This window comes from Zonotrichia leucophrys, chromosome 3, assembly GCF_028769735.1.
Source record: "Zonotrichia leucophrys gambelii isolate GWCS_2022_RI chromosome 3, RI_Zleu_2.0, whole genome shotgun sequence".
Taxonomy (NCBI): domain Eukaryota; kingdom Metazoa; phylum Chordata; class Aves; order Passeriformes; family Passerellidae; genus Zonotrichia; species Zonotrichia leucophrys.
Window position 1 is genome coordinate 28,338,247 of NC_088172.1, and position 15,969 is coordinate 28,354,215.

Consider the following 15,969-nt stretch of genomic DNA (forward strand, 5'->3'; position numbering starts at 1 on the left):
CTGAAAGGCACAGGCTATTCTTGGCTCCGACTTTAATATTTGTTGAGCTAATTACATCAGACAGATGCAGCTGATCTCAATTTTTCTGGCACGCAGCTCCTCCCTTCCTCCTGTATCAGACAAGCCTGCCCCAGGGAGGAATAATTAAGATGTGCAGTTAGAACAACTAGATATGATTAATAAACACAGCAAAACAGAGCAAAGGCTTTCATGTCCCAAAAGGCCGTCAAGGGAAGGTCAAACTAAACCATATGAGCTCACTGCTTACTTTGTTACGTCTTTGCTGTCCTACATAGTCCTCACTTCAGCAATAAACAAATTTCCCTACTGTGGATTGTTGGGAATACCCACGGTCACCCTATTACCAAATGCTGTCACTTGGGGTATTTTAAAGTCAATTAACAAATGGACAACTAAGATTCCATGGAAGCCAGGAGCCAGGCAGCCGTGAGATGAAGTATCCCAAAGCCCAGAATATCTGTTCAGCATAACTTCAGAAAGTTAAGCCTTACTTAAAGACACACCAGCATTATTGTAAACACTTACGACACCCAGAAAGTACTAAAAGTCCCTTAGCAAAATTCATTGGGTTTTTTTTATACAGGAGATGCTTCAGATTAGCTGGTTTTAAACACTTGACACATTTGTTAGACATGGCTTAGAGAACATCAGCCAAGTCTATGACACACCAGCCATAGGAGAGAAAGGTAAAGAATTACAATCAGCTACATTTCTTTTGGAAAGCATCATATGGATCAAAATGCTGGTTAGCATGTTTCTACAGTCCTGGCCTCCAGTAGAGATGTAAATTTTGGATTTTTGAGATAAAACCTAATGAAATAGCTAAAATAACCATTCAAGAGAAATGCAGATGAAGAAATTAATTGGCAGCCTGCTAACTTCTTCTCAGTGAAGCTCACTAATTAGTTTCCATAAGTGATTGCCTTTAAACTACCTGCTGGACATGGTCTCCACCAGCTGTGAGGAGGGGAAAACAGACTGTGCTACTTGCCCATCAGCACAAGTAGGTGCTAGTGCAGGTATCACAAAACATGATACCTACTACAGCTGAACTTCCTTCTGACTCAAAACAGCCCCAGCCTTACACAACTGCAGCTCCTCAGAGTATATTTTCTGCACACCTGTTCAAATACACTTAGCTTTGGCAGAGCAAGATGTGGAACTGTTACAGTATTAGCATTTGGTTACCATTTACTACTTCTGTTTACAGACGTAATATAAGAATCATTACATTTCCAGTTGAATTTGGAGAAGCTAAAGGAAACCCTGGTTTGGATGCAGTGAGTTTCTATGAGATTAAGGCTATGGCTCCACTATGTGTATGTACTGAAGTCTGCCATATGCATAAGAATAAAGGCAAGTGGCATTTTAATCACAAGATTGAAGCTGGGAATAAAGCAAATAAAGAAAGTCACTTGGGATGCTTCAAGAGATTCAGGAATGAGGTACCCATCACTCTTGTTTACCCTACTAATTCAGCTAATGGAGAGTTTCTGCTGGAAGCACAGAATGGAGGTTAAACATTGCCTTTCAGAGATGCTTGTACACAGCTGAAAAACAGCTTTATTTCTCTTCTTGCTGGTGTCACTGTTTCTATCAGCAATGCCAACCTTTGGACAACCTTTAAACTCTAACACTTCAAGTTAGCTAAAGCTTTAAGTATTTACTCAATACATTAAGATCTCTTTACACATCAGGCATTTGCTATGGCATGCCTGCAGTCTAGGACCCTTTGGCAAATAGATCAAATCCAGCTGTAGGACCAATTAGTTTATCAGAAACATTCTCTAATTTTAGTGCAAAAAGTGGCAGCAAACTAGCACAGGTTAAACATAAGTCAGAATTCTCTGTTTCAATAAGCAGACTCTTTTTTCACCAACATCCCCTGTATTAGTATTAAGTAGTAATACCAGGAGCTATCACATTTAATCCAAAGGCAGAAGGGTAGCATATCTTTTCATAACATTAAATAAGAGCTTCTAATCGTATTGCACATACAAAAGATGTCAAGTCCCATTTCTTATCTCTTTAAGCCCTAGGCAACGCAGGGCAGGGAGCCTGTCAGCCACAGTTTCAGCTTCCTGGGTTTTCCTGCACCATGTTTTAGCTCTGGCACACATAAGCAATGTGCCACCTGTGCAGCCTGTGCTCTGTTCTCTCGTTAATGACTAGATATGTTTATAAAGAGCCACCAGTGCTGGCCACAGCACTTGCAGACTACCTTGCAGAAAACCAGCACTGCACTGAACCTGCAATATGCAACTTGGTACACACATGTCCAGTAGTGAAAAATAAATGTGAATTCACAAGAGTTCACACAATATTAAATTTGTTGACAGTCAACTTTCTTCTAATCACATATGAAGAAAGACAACTCCATTTCCCTATCCATTGAGGGGGCTTCCTTCACTTCAGTTGAGAGAGCAAGGGTAGGGGAGATCCATTTATTAATAAGTTCTGGGCTTGCAGCACCGGGTCGGCCCTCACATATGCTGTAAGAGCCATCTATGACACATTAATTTTCTACAGATTAATGAAACACAGGGTCAGTTATTTCAATATACTTTATTTTAAAACAGGTAGGTCACAAAGCACTAAGCTTAGCCCGTTCTGCCATACACAAGCTACAAATACTTGTTTGACAGTTGAGGGTCAGTCTTTAGTAGCATACATGAAAAGTGAATAAAAATCCATATAAAACAATATTCAAATAGTTTCCATAGGAACACAGATAATTGTGACCCATCTCCTAGTCATTTTTCTTGAATTTATGCCAAACCTAAATGTTAAAAAAACACTTAAAAATTCTACCAAGAATTAAGTTAACAGTCCCCCAAATGCCCTAAATTCAATGACTAACCTTGCACTTAGTTACTAAATATTACCTATACATTAATACTAGCTGAAGCACAAGTTGCTGGATATTCAATTCCACTTTCCCAGGCACAAGAGACTGGCAGACTAGCAACATCCTGCTCCTCCACCTCAGCTAGGAACCCTTGCTCCTTGATCTGCTGCATTAGTTGCCTAGAAAGAAAAAAAAATAAAGAGTGAGTAAAAAACTGTTTCACTGCAATCTACCTAAAAATGTAAGGTACATTTTTTTAAATTGTCAGTGAATATGAAATTAATTCTTTATGCATCATCTGGAATCCTGATATTATCATAGAGGGGAAAAAACCTAAAAACAATAAAAGCAGAAACCATGCAGGTCATTTGTGGCTGGCTACGCTTTAGGGTAAGTGCCAATACCAATCATTTCTACACAGAAATGATTTTTTCATTTCTGTGTAGGATTTAGATTTGCAAAGATTCACCCATACAGTTACATCTGTATACCTCATGCTATTCAGATTTACTGTCTTAGTGCTCAGTAGTTCAGAATTTCAGATGTGAAAATCCCTGACAACATGACTATCACTTATCCCACAGCCTCACATTACTGGGTACCTTGAATCAAGAAAAAGTATGGATAACAGACTAGGAAAGGAGCTGACCAGAACAGTAAGAACCAAGCAACTCCTTCCATATTCAGACAAGAGCTGTACTAAAACACAACCTCATAAGAACTTCAGTTAACTGAGTTTTTGGACTTAATTCATAGATTCATAGAAAGGTTTGGATGCAGCCCAGGACACGTTTGGCTTTCTGGGCTGCGAGGGCACATGGCTGGGTCAAGCCTAGCCTCTCATCCACAGCACCCCCAAGTCCTTCTCAGCAGGGCTGCTCTGGATCTGCTCATCCCCTAGCCTGGGTTCATAACAGGGGCTGCCCCCATCCAGCTGGAGCACCTTGCACTTGGTCTTGTTGAACCGCATGAGATTCCCACGGTCCCACTTCTCAAGCCTGTCCCAGTCCCTCAAGTGTGGGGTGGCATCCCATCCCTCAGATGTGTCAACAGCAACACTCAGCTTGGTGTCACCTTATACTTCTAGTTATCTTAGGTATGCAAGGCAAACAGTTGTGCCACTGCATGGCTCCTCATGTATTACTGGTTTTTACTTAGACATACGTAATCATCTTGTCCTTTATCTTTCACAGTTTCTAGTCCCAAATTTAGTTGTTCACCTCTAGAATATGTAGATGACATTCCAAAAGACTTTTGCCTGTCCTAGAAAGATCTGCAGCATAATCTCATTGATGCATGCCTCTCAGTTAAAGGCCAGCCTTTATCACAGAATATTCTTGCCAAAACAGAAAACACACATAGGCCTGAAAGAAGGCTGGGCTGTGGCCTTGGATTACAGTTATGTTTGCATAATTAAGCTCAGCATGCCTCAGACCAAGTATTAAATTTTAACAGCAACCTAGCGATACAGTGAAAAAACAAATTATTCTCCCACAGAGCCATTTTTAGTTCAATTAGACACAGTTTTGGAGTGTTAAGGGAAGTTGAAAGGCTTCATGTTTTTGAAAAATGCTTCAATTGACTGGAGTTTCACTAAGGGAAAGAAAAAATAAAAGCCCTGATTATACTAGCAGGGTTAGTAGAAGAATAGAGGAAGCTTCCTCTTACTTTTATGTCAGGACTTCCCCTGAACTTAAAGATTTTCAACAAATTCAAAACCAACCCAATAGCAGAGCAAATCATGCTTTAGGGTAACACTTCTGCCCAAAAGTCCTCTGCCAGTTCAGCAGGCAGGTACCAGTAGAGAGGTAAGGGCTTCCTCTTACAGGAAACCCCACTTTTACAGAAGGTGCAATCCATTAACCTCTGTTGCAATGCAGAGCACACAGGTTACTTTAAACTGCTGTTTAAATTGCAGTTTCACAGTATCCTTGCACTTAAAAGGTAGTCCTGCTTTCTTTACTTACCTGCTTAATAACTTCCCATGGAGATCTAGCCCTCTGCACTGAGCACTGAGTCAGAGCTCAACCTAAACCAAGGAATAGCTCTCAAACAAACATAGAGATCATACTGTGAAGCAACACTGTTGAATATCTCTGCATCCTGCAGTAAGCTAGTAATTCAGAAGACAACATATTATAACTGTGATTGACTGGTCTCTGATTACAAATCACAGAACCTAAATGTAAAGAATTCATAATGATTCTGTATGTTGTGCAATAATAAAACACTAGCTAGAATCCAGATTAATGAAGTCTCCTAACATTGCCCCTTTAAAACCATCTTTCCTGTAAGCATGTACAACAGAGAAAAGTAATTAGTAGCATCTGCATTTTTCTAACCACACAGCAAAAGCTTTCAGAAGCACTGCCTTTTTCCCACACCAGGAGGCTTTACAAGAGCTGTGGCACCAAAACTACCCTTGCTTGTTAAGGGGTAGCCAACTGATACGAGCTATTTATTACAGTGATCTCAGAAGTACTGATCAATTAAGATACTTAGTTACTAACCATGCTGGTCTTGACATCACATAGTGTATTGTTGGCCTCTGGAATCCATTGAAAGTAGAAGCTGCTGCGACAGTATAGGCACCCATGTTTTCAAACAGGATCCAGTCACCAACTTGCAGCTCGGGCATGTTGAACCGCTCAACAATCCGATCCAAGCCATCACACGTTGGTCCCCAAATGCTGCAGGAGTAGCAGCTGTCATCTGGCTTAGGCCGCTAAAGAAGAGTGGAGTTTAATTAGTTGACTGTCAAAACAGAACTTCCAGAAGCAATATCATAGTGTAACATTTCCCCTCTGAAGAAAAGGAAGAGCTGCTTGCAGGTTCTTCACCTCTGGCTTTGAGTTAATTCCACTGCGTGCTTCATAAGTTAAATGCCAGAGTCTGGCAACATGAAAAGAGCAGTGAACTGAGAAATGACTGCTGTGACAAGGATTCTCCTACACCCATGATATGTGACTAGTATGTGATATTTCTGAACAGGCATACCTTTTGCAGCACTGGCTTAACATGTGCATGATCATACAAGATGCAGTTGAATGATCCATAGACCCCATCATTCACATAGTACATAAGTGTTTTGTCATTTGTATCATCTTCATCTGGAAGAAGTTGAGACACCAGTGAGAAAAAGTCTTGGAAAGACACGCACAGTTGGCCAGATGTAAGTCTAAGGCTTGATTTACATACCATCAGAACCTGTTTGCTCCTTTAACACAATTTTCTTTGCAATGATGTTGACTGCCAGAGTGAATGCTGATGCAACATAGTATCTTCCTGGCTCTGCAATAATATTTATTCCAGAATCGGAAGGGAAGTATTTGTCCAGTGCTGGGTTGATTACACTTGTGATCTAGGGAAAAAATCAGATACTAGTATTAGAATTTCAGCTGCTACTCAGGTGCTACCTTAGACATCTGAAATGAAGTAAGACCCTCAAATTCAAAATTATATACTAGTGAAACATGTAACATCTATTGTAATTTCTATTGATGGCTTTTGTTTCTTTTCTTATTCAAAATCTTGTTTGCAATTAAATTTACTATATACAAAGCAACAAAAGCAGACACCACTTGCAGCTTGAAGTTTAAGTAACAAAGCAGGTCATGTTTGAGGCTGAAGGAAATCACCCCTCCTAGGCTCATTAAACCATCATTAATGCCCTGCAAGTCCCCACACTTCAAATCTGATTTGTAGTGCTGCTACTTATGCACTATTCCACAGCTTACTAAATCCTAAAGATGTCATCTCATGGGATCATAAGCATACAGAGAGCTTTCCCATCATACTTGAACTTCAGCTGCCTTCATGAACAGTTATTTCCAGGTTCTGAGGTTATCCTGAAGCTGCCTCCAACTGCAACATGACTGTATCATGCCATAGAGCCCAATGATATAATTTGCTTTTGATGCCTCACACGTGCCCATACTGCACTATGAGAAGCCAGACTTCATTAGGAGCTACCAAAAGGGCTACAATGTTGGCTCACACTATTATAAAAAAATGTTTAATGTAACCTGCTGTATCCTTGTGTTAGCATGTAACAATTATCACCTCCTCCGGTTAGAAGGTGCTCTGACAACACTGCTTTAAGTGGAAGTCCCAGCAATATTCAGCCCCCTTGTCTCTTCAGAAAGCAGAGCTATTGCAGACTGGAAAACACTGAACAACCTAATTATCCAAAAGCCAGTCCTAAATCAAATCCAACACTGACCTCATATGCTGCCACCCCTAAGGACAGTATGGGCTCAGGACCACCCTTTCACCCTGTTTGGGAGCAGTGCCAATCTATTCAGTCTCAAGTACAGCACCAACTGAAAGAAGTCCATGCCAGTAAGAATCAAGTCTGTAGTTAAAACTGGCTTTACTTTTTGAGACTTCTGCATGTTTGTGCAGTCATTTAACTATGTATCTAATGAGCTCATCTAATTTCTAGTTTTCAGATTAATTCCTCTTTCACTCTTAATTACATTTCTGACCAAGCAGACACATTTTTGCAAATGCGTCTGCATACAAGAAGAAAAAGCAAGATTTTATTTAATCCAGATCAACACTCAAAGCAGACTTCGCAACCTGAGAACTTCTTAGCAAAGCTATATACCTCTTCAAATTTAAGCTTGACATCTTCAGAGCCAGGGAAGCCACCACCAATATCAAGCAGATACATATTGAAGCCAAGTTCAGCCTAAAATGAAATGAACAGCAATATTGTCAAGAAAAGTTTAAAATTTATGTCAGTTTATAATTTACCATTTTAGCTTAAAAAGTAATGTGAAGTCATTTCATTAACACTTGAAACAGAGCTAACACGTGTTCAAGTAACAGTAATTTGAGTTTGAGCTGCCAATTTTAGTTCTGCCAAGCTGGTCAAAGTAAGCTACCAGGACCTAAAAAATTCCAACAACATCAAGTCAGTGACTTAGCTAGCTTTTAACCTCATAACAGTTGTACACTTCATTCAGTTTTGCCACAACAGTCGAGCAGTAGTTCCAGAGAAAGCAGAACTAGACTTACTCCCATATCAAACACACAGCGGGCATCAGAAATGGCTTGAACAAAGGTCTCTGGGTCTGTACATCCACTTCCAACATGGAAACTACAAAAAGATACAAAATATCATTTGCTATTTGGCAAATTACTCAAGAAGTTTTGTACTAAGTCATGTCATCACATGCAAAGGCAGGGCTATTGTCAGGTAGACCATTTAAAGGAAACTTATTTAGTACAACTGTGTTTTGATACTGTCAGCTCACCTAACTCCAACAATGGCAAGGTCAAGTTCTTTTGCACGCTCCAGAAGAAGCCTGCTGGTCTTAAGTGTAGCCCCAAATTTAACACTCAGACGACAGACTGCTTTGGAGTCATCGGTGGTAATGCGCAAGACCAACCTAGGAACAGGAAAAATGAGGAGTTAAGTTTCAATATAACAGACATCATCACCAGGCAGGTATGATCTCAGAATGAGATTGAGCTTAAAGATACAAGCTACTCTGCTATCTCTTCCTAAAGTGCTAGTAAAATCTACAAGATTAGATTTGACTGGTTAAAAGCATGTTTATTATTTCATAGTTTTGCAGACTACCTTAAACTAATAAAGAACAAGTTTCAGATAAAGCAGATATTTCTGTATCTTGGGAACCCATGGAAGAATTATAGAACAATTAGCATTACTTACTTGGCTTTTGGATGGGCCCTTGCAACTTTCATTAGTTCTACTTCACTATCAAATGTCATCATCTGCACACCACTGCTGGCAGCATGTTTGATTTGAGATACTTGTTTGCAGGGATTTGCATATATTATTCGCTCAGGAGGCACACCAATGCTCTGTACCAGCTGTATTTCAGTCTGAAGAAAGAACAGATTACACTTGTAGAAGATATTTCTTGATAGATGATTAATGTAATCAGAACTACAAAAACAACACCACTCAGTTATGCTTAATTTTACACCAACATGGCTTGTAAGGCTGCACAGATACCAGCATTACAGAACAGAAGACAGCTGAGATCTCACCTTACTGGCACAATCAAATCCTGCCCCAAGAACAGCAAGAGTCTTCACCACAGCTTTGCTGTCGTTGCATTTTACGGCATAGAAGGGCGTCACCCGAGGAAGGGCCTTATGCCACCGCATGTGCTTCTTCACAATGTCCCCGAGGTCAGCAACATAGAAGGCATCTTTATCATCCTAGAGCAAACACACATCTTAACCTTACAAACAACAGATAACAGGATAAGGCTAGAGGTCAGCATTTGAGGGGGCTGTCTTGTGGATCATTTGCAAGGACAACTTGTTCTATTAGTTTATAAGTTTGTAGCATCATGAAATGTAGTGGTTTTCCCATCATACTTACAGAAGATGACACTTCATTTATTTTTTGGTCAAGGATATCCTTGGCAGTAAAGCCTTCATCAAGGAAGGTCAACTCAAATTCTTCTTTGCTGAAGTTACTCATGACTTCCAAGATTTCAGGTTTACGTGAAAGGACTCGGGTATGAAGTACTGGGAAAAAAAAAGTTACTTAATTTGAGTTTATATAGTTTACATTCAATACTTCACTTAGATTCACACAGTCATTATATGAGCAGTACTTTGTGCTCATGTAATTTACAATTATACAGCTCCTACAGTGATCACTTCTAGCTGCATAGATTAGACACTTGCATGATGACAGAACAGATGTAATCAGAACTAAGGAGGCAGGCCAAAATAAACTTGCTAGCTGAAAGGCAAGTTCTCCTCTGTTCAACAATTCTATGATGTTCTGAATCTGCTCAAAGAAAAAAACCTATCAAATAAATACTGTCAGTTATTATTAGTCTGGCTCCCTGGAAGTTTCTGCTGTCTTTTCCTTCACATCAGAGCTATTAATATTAAGGCTAGCATCTACTTATGACCTTTTTTTTTTTAACTCCTAAGCACTATTTTAGCTCACCAGTTTCAGAAGAAAGCATTTACTTATTGCCAATATAGAATCCAAGACTACTGACTTCTGAGTAGTAACAACTCTCATTATGTCCAAGCCAGGTAAATATCTGGATTCTCAATACAGTTCAGACTATGCATAAAGCAGACATGAGAACAGGGCTTTACTTGAAGCTGCTGTGTTGGTAGTCAGAGCTTCCCTGTTCTACTCAAGACCTCCAAGCTACATGAGAACCTCAGCTGTCATGAGTGGCAGATACACACTTTGAGACTGGTTCCTAACTCTGACCTGCAGAAAAAGTTTTAACAGGGATCCCAATTAGCACTTTAGAATAGGATCTTACAAATCTTCATTGCTAACAGAAATCTATCTGTCTGCTAAGTAGAAAGTCCCTTGAGAATTACAACTAAGGAGCAAAAGCACACTCCTCTGCCATCCATGATCCATGAAGTCCATGGGCCACCCTTTCACTGGGTAGCCCAAATACAGAACAACAGCCTTCTCCATCAAGCTGTTAAGCAGAGTGTGTGCTGCCTTTCAAAGACCTCAGCACTGCCAGTCATTCATGTAACGGGATCCAGCCTCCTTCCTCCTCTCAGCAATTTTTACACTCAAACTAGTCATGCAGACTAGGACTGAAAACTATGCAAACTCTGAATTACTCACTAATATTATGTTACTGCTTCCTTTATTTTCAAAAAGTCTGGCTATAAACCAATTGAAAAATGATGTTTTACAGCTGTTACAGTTTAACAAGATCAACAGAAAAAACCCAACAGAATCATTAATTCCATATATGTGTATAACAACATTATTTGAATTTTGTTGAATAACTTTGAAACATCAGCAGTTACACTTCATTTCAACCTTCAGAAACATATGGCAACAAGAACTACTTCATATCTTTTGATCATTTCTCACTTATCAGAGACAAATTAAATTTGAGATTCAAACTAGACTAAGCTTTGATTCTAATAAACCCAACAATCCGTTGAACCTCATTCTCCTTCTGCTCTCATTCACGTGCAGTGATAATTCTACCACAAGCTGGATTAAAGTCTTCTCTTTAAAGCCTCTTTGAAAGACCCATAAGAAGTAGCAAATTAAACACTTCTCAGGAGGTGCTTGTTACTAAGGAGAAGTTGCATCTCATCATAGACTTGCAGAAAGCAGTTCAGGGACTTCAGCTGTGGTTAAGAGATGGGGACACCATCAGAAAGAATTTAGTTTAACCTCCCTACTGCAGAGAACGGCATGAACAGCACTTTGCCTTTTAACGTGTAAAAGGGAAATTACTTTTACTGGCCACAACAGATTTTGTTAAAAAGTTCTTGCAAGCTTTCCATCTCCACCTCACTGCACAATTTTAACTACAGTGTAATTACACAGCATATAGACAGAACACGATCATGTAGGTGCAAACTGTAGCCTCCCAAAGGATGTTTCTACTTGGACTGTGAGCAAAGTGTCTGCAGCTCTCCAGAAGAAAGGCAATTTATGCTCATTTAGAATTCGTTCTCCAGAACATTTCCCTATTTAGCAGCTGTACTTAGAGCTGAGTCATGCCTGCAGGCTCGGCATTCAAACAGCCAAGCTGCGTCTAGAAAAGGTGCCCGAGGCGCCCCTGACTCCGGAGCCCGCAGAGCGCTGCGGGCTGCACGGACGGGGCCGGCTGCCCTGTGCTCCGGACGCCTTCTCCCTGCACAGCCACACGGTCCCGCAGCAGAGCCCGAGGCGGCCGAGCTGGGGCTGCGCTGCCCGCCTCGGCAACGGGGCATTGCGGCTTCCCGAGGAGGCGCCTGTCAGCCCCGGGTGCACCTTCACTACAGCTCACATCACCCCGAGTGCACCTTCACTACAGCTCACATCACCCCGAGACGCACGGGGAGCAGCGCTCCGCGGGAGAGGGGCTCGCTCCCCATCCCTCGGGCTATTCAAGGCCAGATCGGACGGGGCTCTGAGCAGCCGGGTCGAATGGAAGTTGTTCCTGCCGTAGGCAGTTACACCTGGATGGTCTTTAAGGTCCCTTCCAAGCCAAACTACTCTGTGACTCTCTGATCCGCTCCTGGCCCAGGCCAGTGCCCGCCGGGTGTGCAGGGGGGCAGCGCCCCTCGGCCCAAGGGCGAGCCCGGCCGCCTCAAGCCCCGTTCCTGCCACGCACCTGCCTTTCCCCACCCCGGAAACAGCCTGGCGGCAACGGCGGGGCCGTCCCTTCCCCCGCTGCCGGAAAGCGCCGCCAATGCTCCCCAGGCGAGCCGGTCTGGCCCGCTTACAGCCGCCCGGAGCCTCCCGCCTCCCAGCGGGGCCGGGGATTCCCCGTGCCCGGCGGCAGCACCGGCGCCCAGCCCGGGCCGCGCCGCTTGCCAGCGGCCCCGCAGACACGTGGCTCCGTGCCGGCCGCTTCCGCCGCCCGCCCGCTCCCCGGCACAGCCCGCCGCCCGCCTCACCTCACAGCTGTGGCGGAGCTGCTGTCAAGCCCCGCGGCGGCCGATCCCCTCGCTCCGAGCCGCCTCCCCCTCCTCCTGCGAGCCGGGCGCGGTGCGCGGAGCCGGGCGGGAGCGCCGGACCGGCTGAGGAGGAGCGGGACTGGCGGGGCGAGCGGGGCGCCGCGGCTGACAAAGCTTCGCCACGGCCGTCGCGCTCCTATTTATAGCGCCGCAGCGTCGCTGTGGCAACGCACCAGCTCAAACCAGCCGCGATCGGCTGGGACCGGGCGCGCTCCCACCGCCGCTATTGTGACGTACGGCCGGACATGCGCACGGTGCACAGCGCCCCCCGCCCGCCCCGCCCGCCCTGGCCCTGGCCCGGCCCCGGCCCGGCCCCTGCCGTGTGTGCCGAGCCTCTACGCGGGCTGTGTCCCACCCGGGGCCCCTTCCCCCTGCGGCCGCCCGGGACGGGATCCACCTGCGGGGTGATGTGCGCGGCCCCAGCGCTGCGGGCTGCCAGCAGGTGCATGGCCCGCGCGGTCCCCGCCGCCGGTTCGGTACTCCCGGATCGGTACCGCAGCCTTAGCGTGAAAAAGCGGCTGCAGGAGGCCGGAGGGCTGCGGCTCCAAGCGATGCCTTTGGCAGATGGAGGAGGAGAGCACTGCTGAGCCAGGGGACACAGAGTGTGTCACACTGGCGTGCCGGTGGGATGACAGAGCCATCCAATGTGTCCGGCTCTGTGCTCGGTGCTCTGTGCCGCTGTGCTCGGCACTGGCTGCTGTCCGCAGCGATGCTGCCCCTGCCTGCACCTCTGACCACCGAAGGTGTTATCCAAAACACTTCCCATAACGCTGACCAGAGTTTTTCCATCTGGTTCTGACACCGGTAGCTGTTTCCACTGTAAGGTTATTTTGTATTACTGGCTTGTTTTAGAAATGGGCGTCCAGGGTAAGAAGGTATCAATTGATCCTTTCAATCCAGTTTTGGTTTAGCCTTGAGCGACTGTGCTTTCTGCCCCTGTCAGGACAGACATTTTCTGCTCCTCTCCCCCTCTCTTTAAAAAGTTCAAGCCTCGCCCCATGGTAGATGGACTAAGTCCCTGCCCTATGGACTGAGTTCCTGCCCTGTCAATGTTTGTAGGAGGATGGAGCTGCCCTTGCCATGCTGAAAAAGTGATTTTTACACCCAGCCACCTCTGGAGCATTTATAAGAGAGGCAAGGAACCTTTCTGCAGCCCTTGCTGCAGGACAGAGCTCAGGGCTCTCCTGCCCCCATGTCCAAGTCACCGAAGGCTCTTTTAATGGCTTTATGAAAGTAGATATCTGGGCAGCCCCTACCCTCCTGCAGAGCTGTGAGTGAGCACTGCAAGGTGGAGAAAGCCCTCTGTCCTACATGGGGAAAAGTGATGGGAAGTGCTGGCTGCTGTGGGGTGTGGGATGCTCTGTGGAGCAAAGCAAAAGGTTGTGCTCACTGGCCTCAGAGGTTCCATCCTCCCACCTCTCCCACCAAGCTCAACCAGTTGTATTTCAGGCAGCAGCAGATCAATGGGATGTCCTTGCCCATCCCATATCCCCTGCCTTCTGGAGCTGGTTTGGGGGTGGACGGCACCAGGCTGGGGCTGCAAAACAATCCCTTAAAGGATTGAAATAAATGAAAACACCAAGGTAATGAACAAAAGGTGGATTGGGACACAGACAAAAGAAATGTCAGGGGACAGAGGTGCTGGTTTTGGTTAAAATAATTTAATGAAAGAAGGAACAAAATATCCTAAAGTACTTTAAATAAATATATATACACTTGATGTGTGTGTATGTCATCACACATCCTGGCATCAATTACAGAAAGTTTTCTAAATAAGAGCAAGGAGTGGGGAAAACCATCCCAGTGTGTAGCACCTACATGAGCTGGTCCTAAGGACACTACCTGCCCTCAACAGTAATTCTGCTGCAGTGGGGCCACTGCACAAGCATTGTCTTTGCTGAGATAACTCATCAAAACCCCTGAGGAATTTCACACCACCTCCCCTGCCAGTTAACAGGGCAGATAATGGGGCTCACATGCCACTAGATTTGGCTCTGTGGGCAGCAGATAAAAATTAATTTCATTTTTCTTCTGCTGACTGTGAATAAATGGGGATTGCAGATTCACAGAGTAGTCTGAGTTGGAATTAAGCATTGGAAAAGCAGACAGAGAGGGAAGGGAAGGGCTGTGCTGCCACCACAGGAGCCAGCTGCTCTCTGAGCTGGCTCAAAAGCAGGGGCTGTGGTCCAGGCAGTGACAATGGCCATCACTTGGCCTCAGCACTCCTACACAACTCTGCTCCTCTCCACCTTCTCCCCTCTGGCTGGGGCAGAGCCTGTGGCTGTCCCCAGGGGTGTCCCAGATGACTGACCTTGGCTGGGGCAGGGGGACAAGGACCAGTGGGTAGCCACTGAGACAAAATGGAGCTGTACTGAGGCTGGGGAGCAAAGGCTGGGCTGCTCCAAGGGAGAGAGGTGACAAAAACAACCACAGGATGCAATTACGTGAGGAACTCATGCATTTTGCAGATATTTAATAGCAATGTTTAATCAGCTCCTCAAAATTATAGGATTAGCAAATATTTAACCCTCCTTCCAGTTCTTGTCTCTGGAGGATCCTTGAGAGCTGGTGGTGGCAAGGGCTGGCTTTGAGGAGCATAATGTTTGCAGGAGGTGCTCCAGTTCAGGACCCCTGGGTCCCAGTGCCAGAGGACAGTCAAGAGCAGCTTTCAGGCATATCCAGGTACAAAAAAGGAGGCATGTCCTTTGCTTCCTGTTTCCTGGCTAGTGCCCTGGGGGTCTGGCCAAGCTGCTCTGAAGGGCATGAGCAGCTGCCCAGCTCCACCAGTCACAGGGGCAGAGCAGATCCTGGGTGTGAAGAACTGGGGGATGCTCCTGCAGCTCTTGGCAAGTCACCACCAGTCTCAGACTACCTTATATGAAGCAGTTGCTTGGGCCAAAAACGTTTTCCAGAAGAGGGCACTGGAAAAGCATTTGTTGGTAGGAGACTGTGCCCATATCTTCCTGATATTTCTCCTCCTCATTTTCTCTCCATGCAGGGCCCTTGCTGCTGTGGAGGGACAGGGGATGGGGAGGACTCTCTGACTCCCTATAGCTGTCAGTGTCTCCTACAGCTTGCAGTGCAGCCTGGTGGGCCCTCACCCTGCTGAATGAGGGGTGTCCTTGATCTTACAGAGCCCTAAATTTGGGAGGAGCTAGAGCCAAGCCCCAGGTTCCTTGAGCTTTGGCCAGGTGGGCAGAGCTGCCCAGTGGGAGAGAGATGAAGTGGCCAGCACCACCACAGCAGCTGGAGAAAACCTCAGGGCAATGTCTGGCAATTCTCAGCTGCTTTCCTTCGCTCTCAGCCTATTCAGGGTCTCTGTGCTTCTCAAGAAATCAAGCCCTGTGACAGCTCATGGAGACTGGTAAATAGTAACTCCACTTTATGGATGAAAAAGTGACTCAGAGGAAGATTCAGTGAGTTACCAAGGATTGCAGAGAGTAAATTCCTGATAGGGGTGTGCTGAGATGTGGGCCTGTGTGAGGTGGAGGTACTGTGTGGGCTGTGGAGTGCAGGATATGCATGGGGGAATCTCAAGGGGCGACCTCCAGCTCTCCTGGGGCAGCAGCTCTTCGTCACCTTTCAGTCCACTGGCACGGAGAAAAGAAAACCTACAAATCGTCCCTGTCATCCAACAAAGACTGTTAGAGAAAACA

General features: G+C 45.2%; 1 protein-coding gene across 1 annotated transcript; it reads right to left on the reverse strand.

Annotated features, from left to right (window-relative positions):
* Nucleotides 1–2,566: 2,566 nt before the first annotated feature.
* Nucleotides 2,567–12,540, reverse strand: ODC1 (ornithine decarboxylase 1). Its single transcript, XM_064707716.1, has 11 exons — nucleotides 12,254–12,540; nucleotides 9,234–9,382; nucleotides 8,894–9,067; nucleotides 8,553–8,725; nucleotides 8,131–8,265; nucleotides 7,892–7,973; nucleotides 7,479–7,562; nucleotides 6,068–6,230; nucleotides 5,867–5,979; nucleotides 5,380–5,594; nucleotides 2,567–3,048 (listed from the first exon to the last, which is right to left on the reverse strand). Exons 2-11 carry the CDS (start codon nucleotides 9,333–9,335, stop codon nucleotides 2,907–2,909), a joined length of 1,383 nt encoding a protein of 460 aa, XP_064563786.1. The 5' UTR covers nucleotides 9,336–9,382; nucleotides 12,254–12,540; the 3' UTR covers nucleotides 2,567–2,906.
* Nucleotides 12,541–15,969: the final 3,429 nt, after the last annotated feature.

What these genes read in the sequence shown, in the direction of transcription:
- ODC1 (XM_064707716.1), bottom strand. Translation starts at nt 9,335, where the DNA reads ATGAGTAACTTCAGCAAAGAAGAATTTGAGTTGACCTTCCTTGATGAA. An exon ending in GGAGCAAACAGGTTCTGATG is followed by an intron (nt 5,980 to 6,067) that starts GTATGTAAATCA and finishes AACTTCTTCCAG; the next exon opens with ATGAAGATGATACAAATGAC. An exon ending in GTGATGTCAAGACCAGCATG is followed by an intron (nt 3,049 to 5,379) that starts GTTAGTAACTAA and finishes TTTTCTTTCTAG; the next exon opens with GCAACTAATGCAGCAGATCA.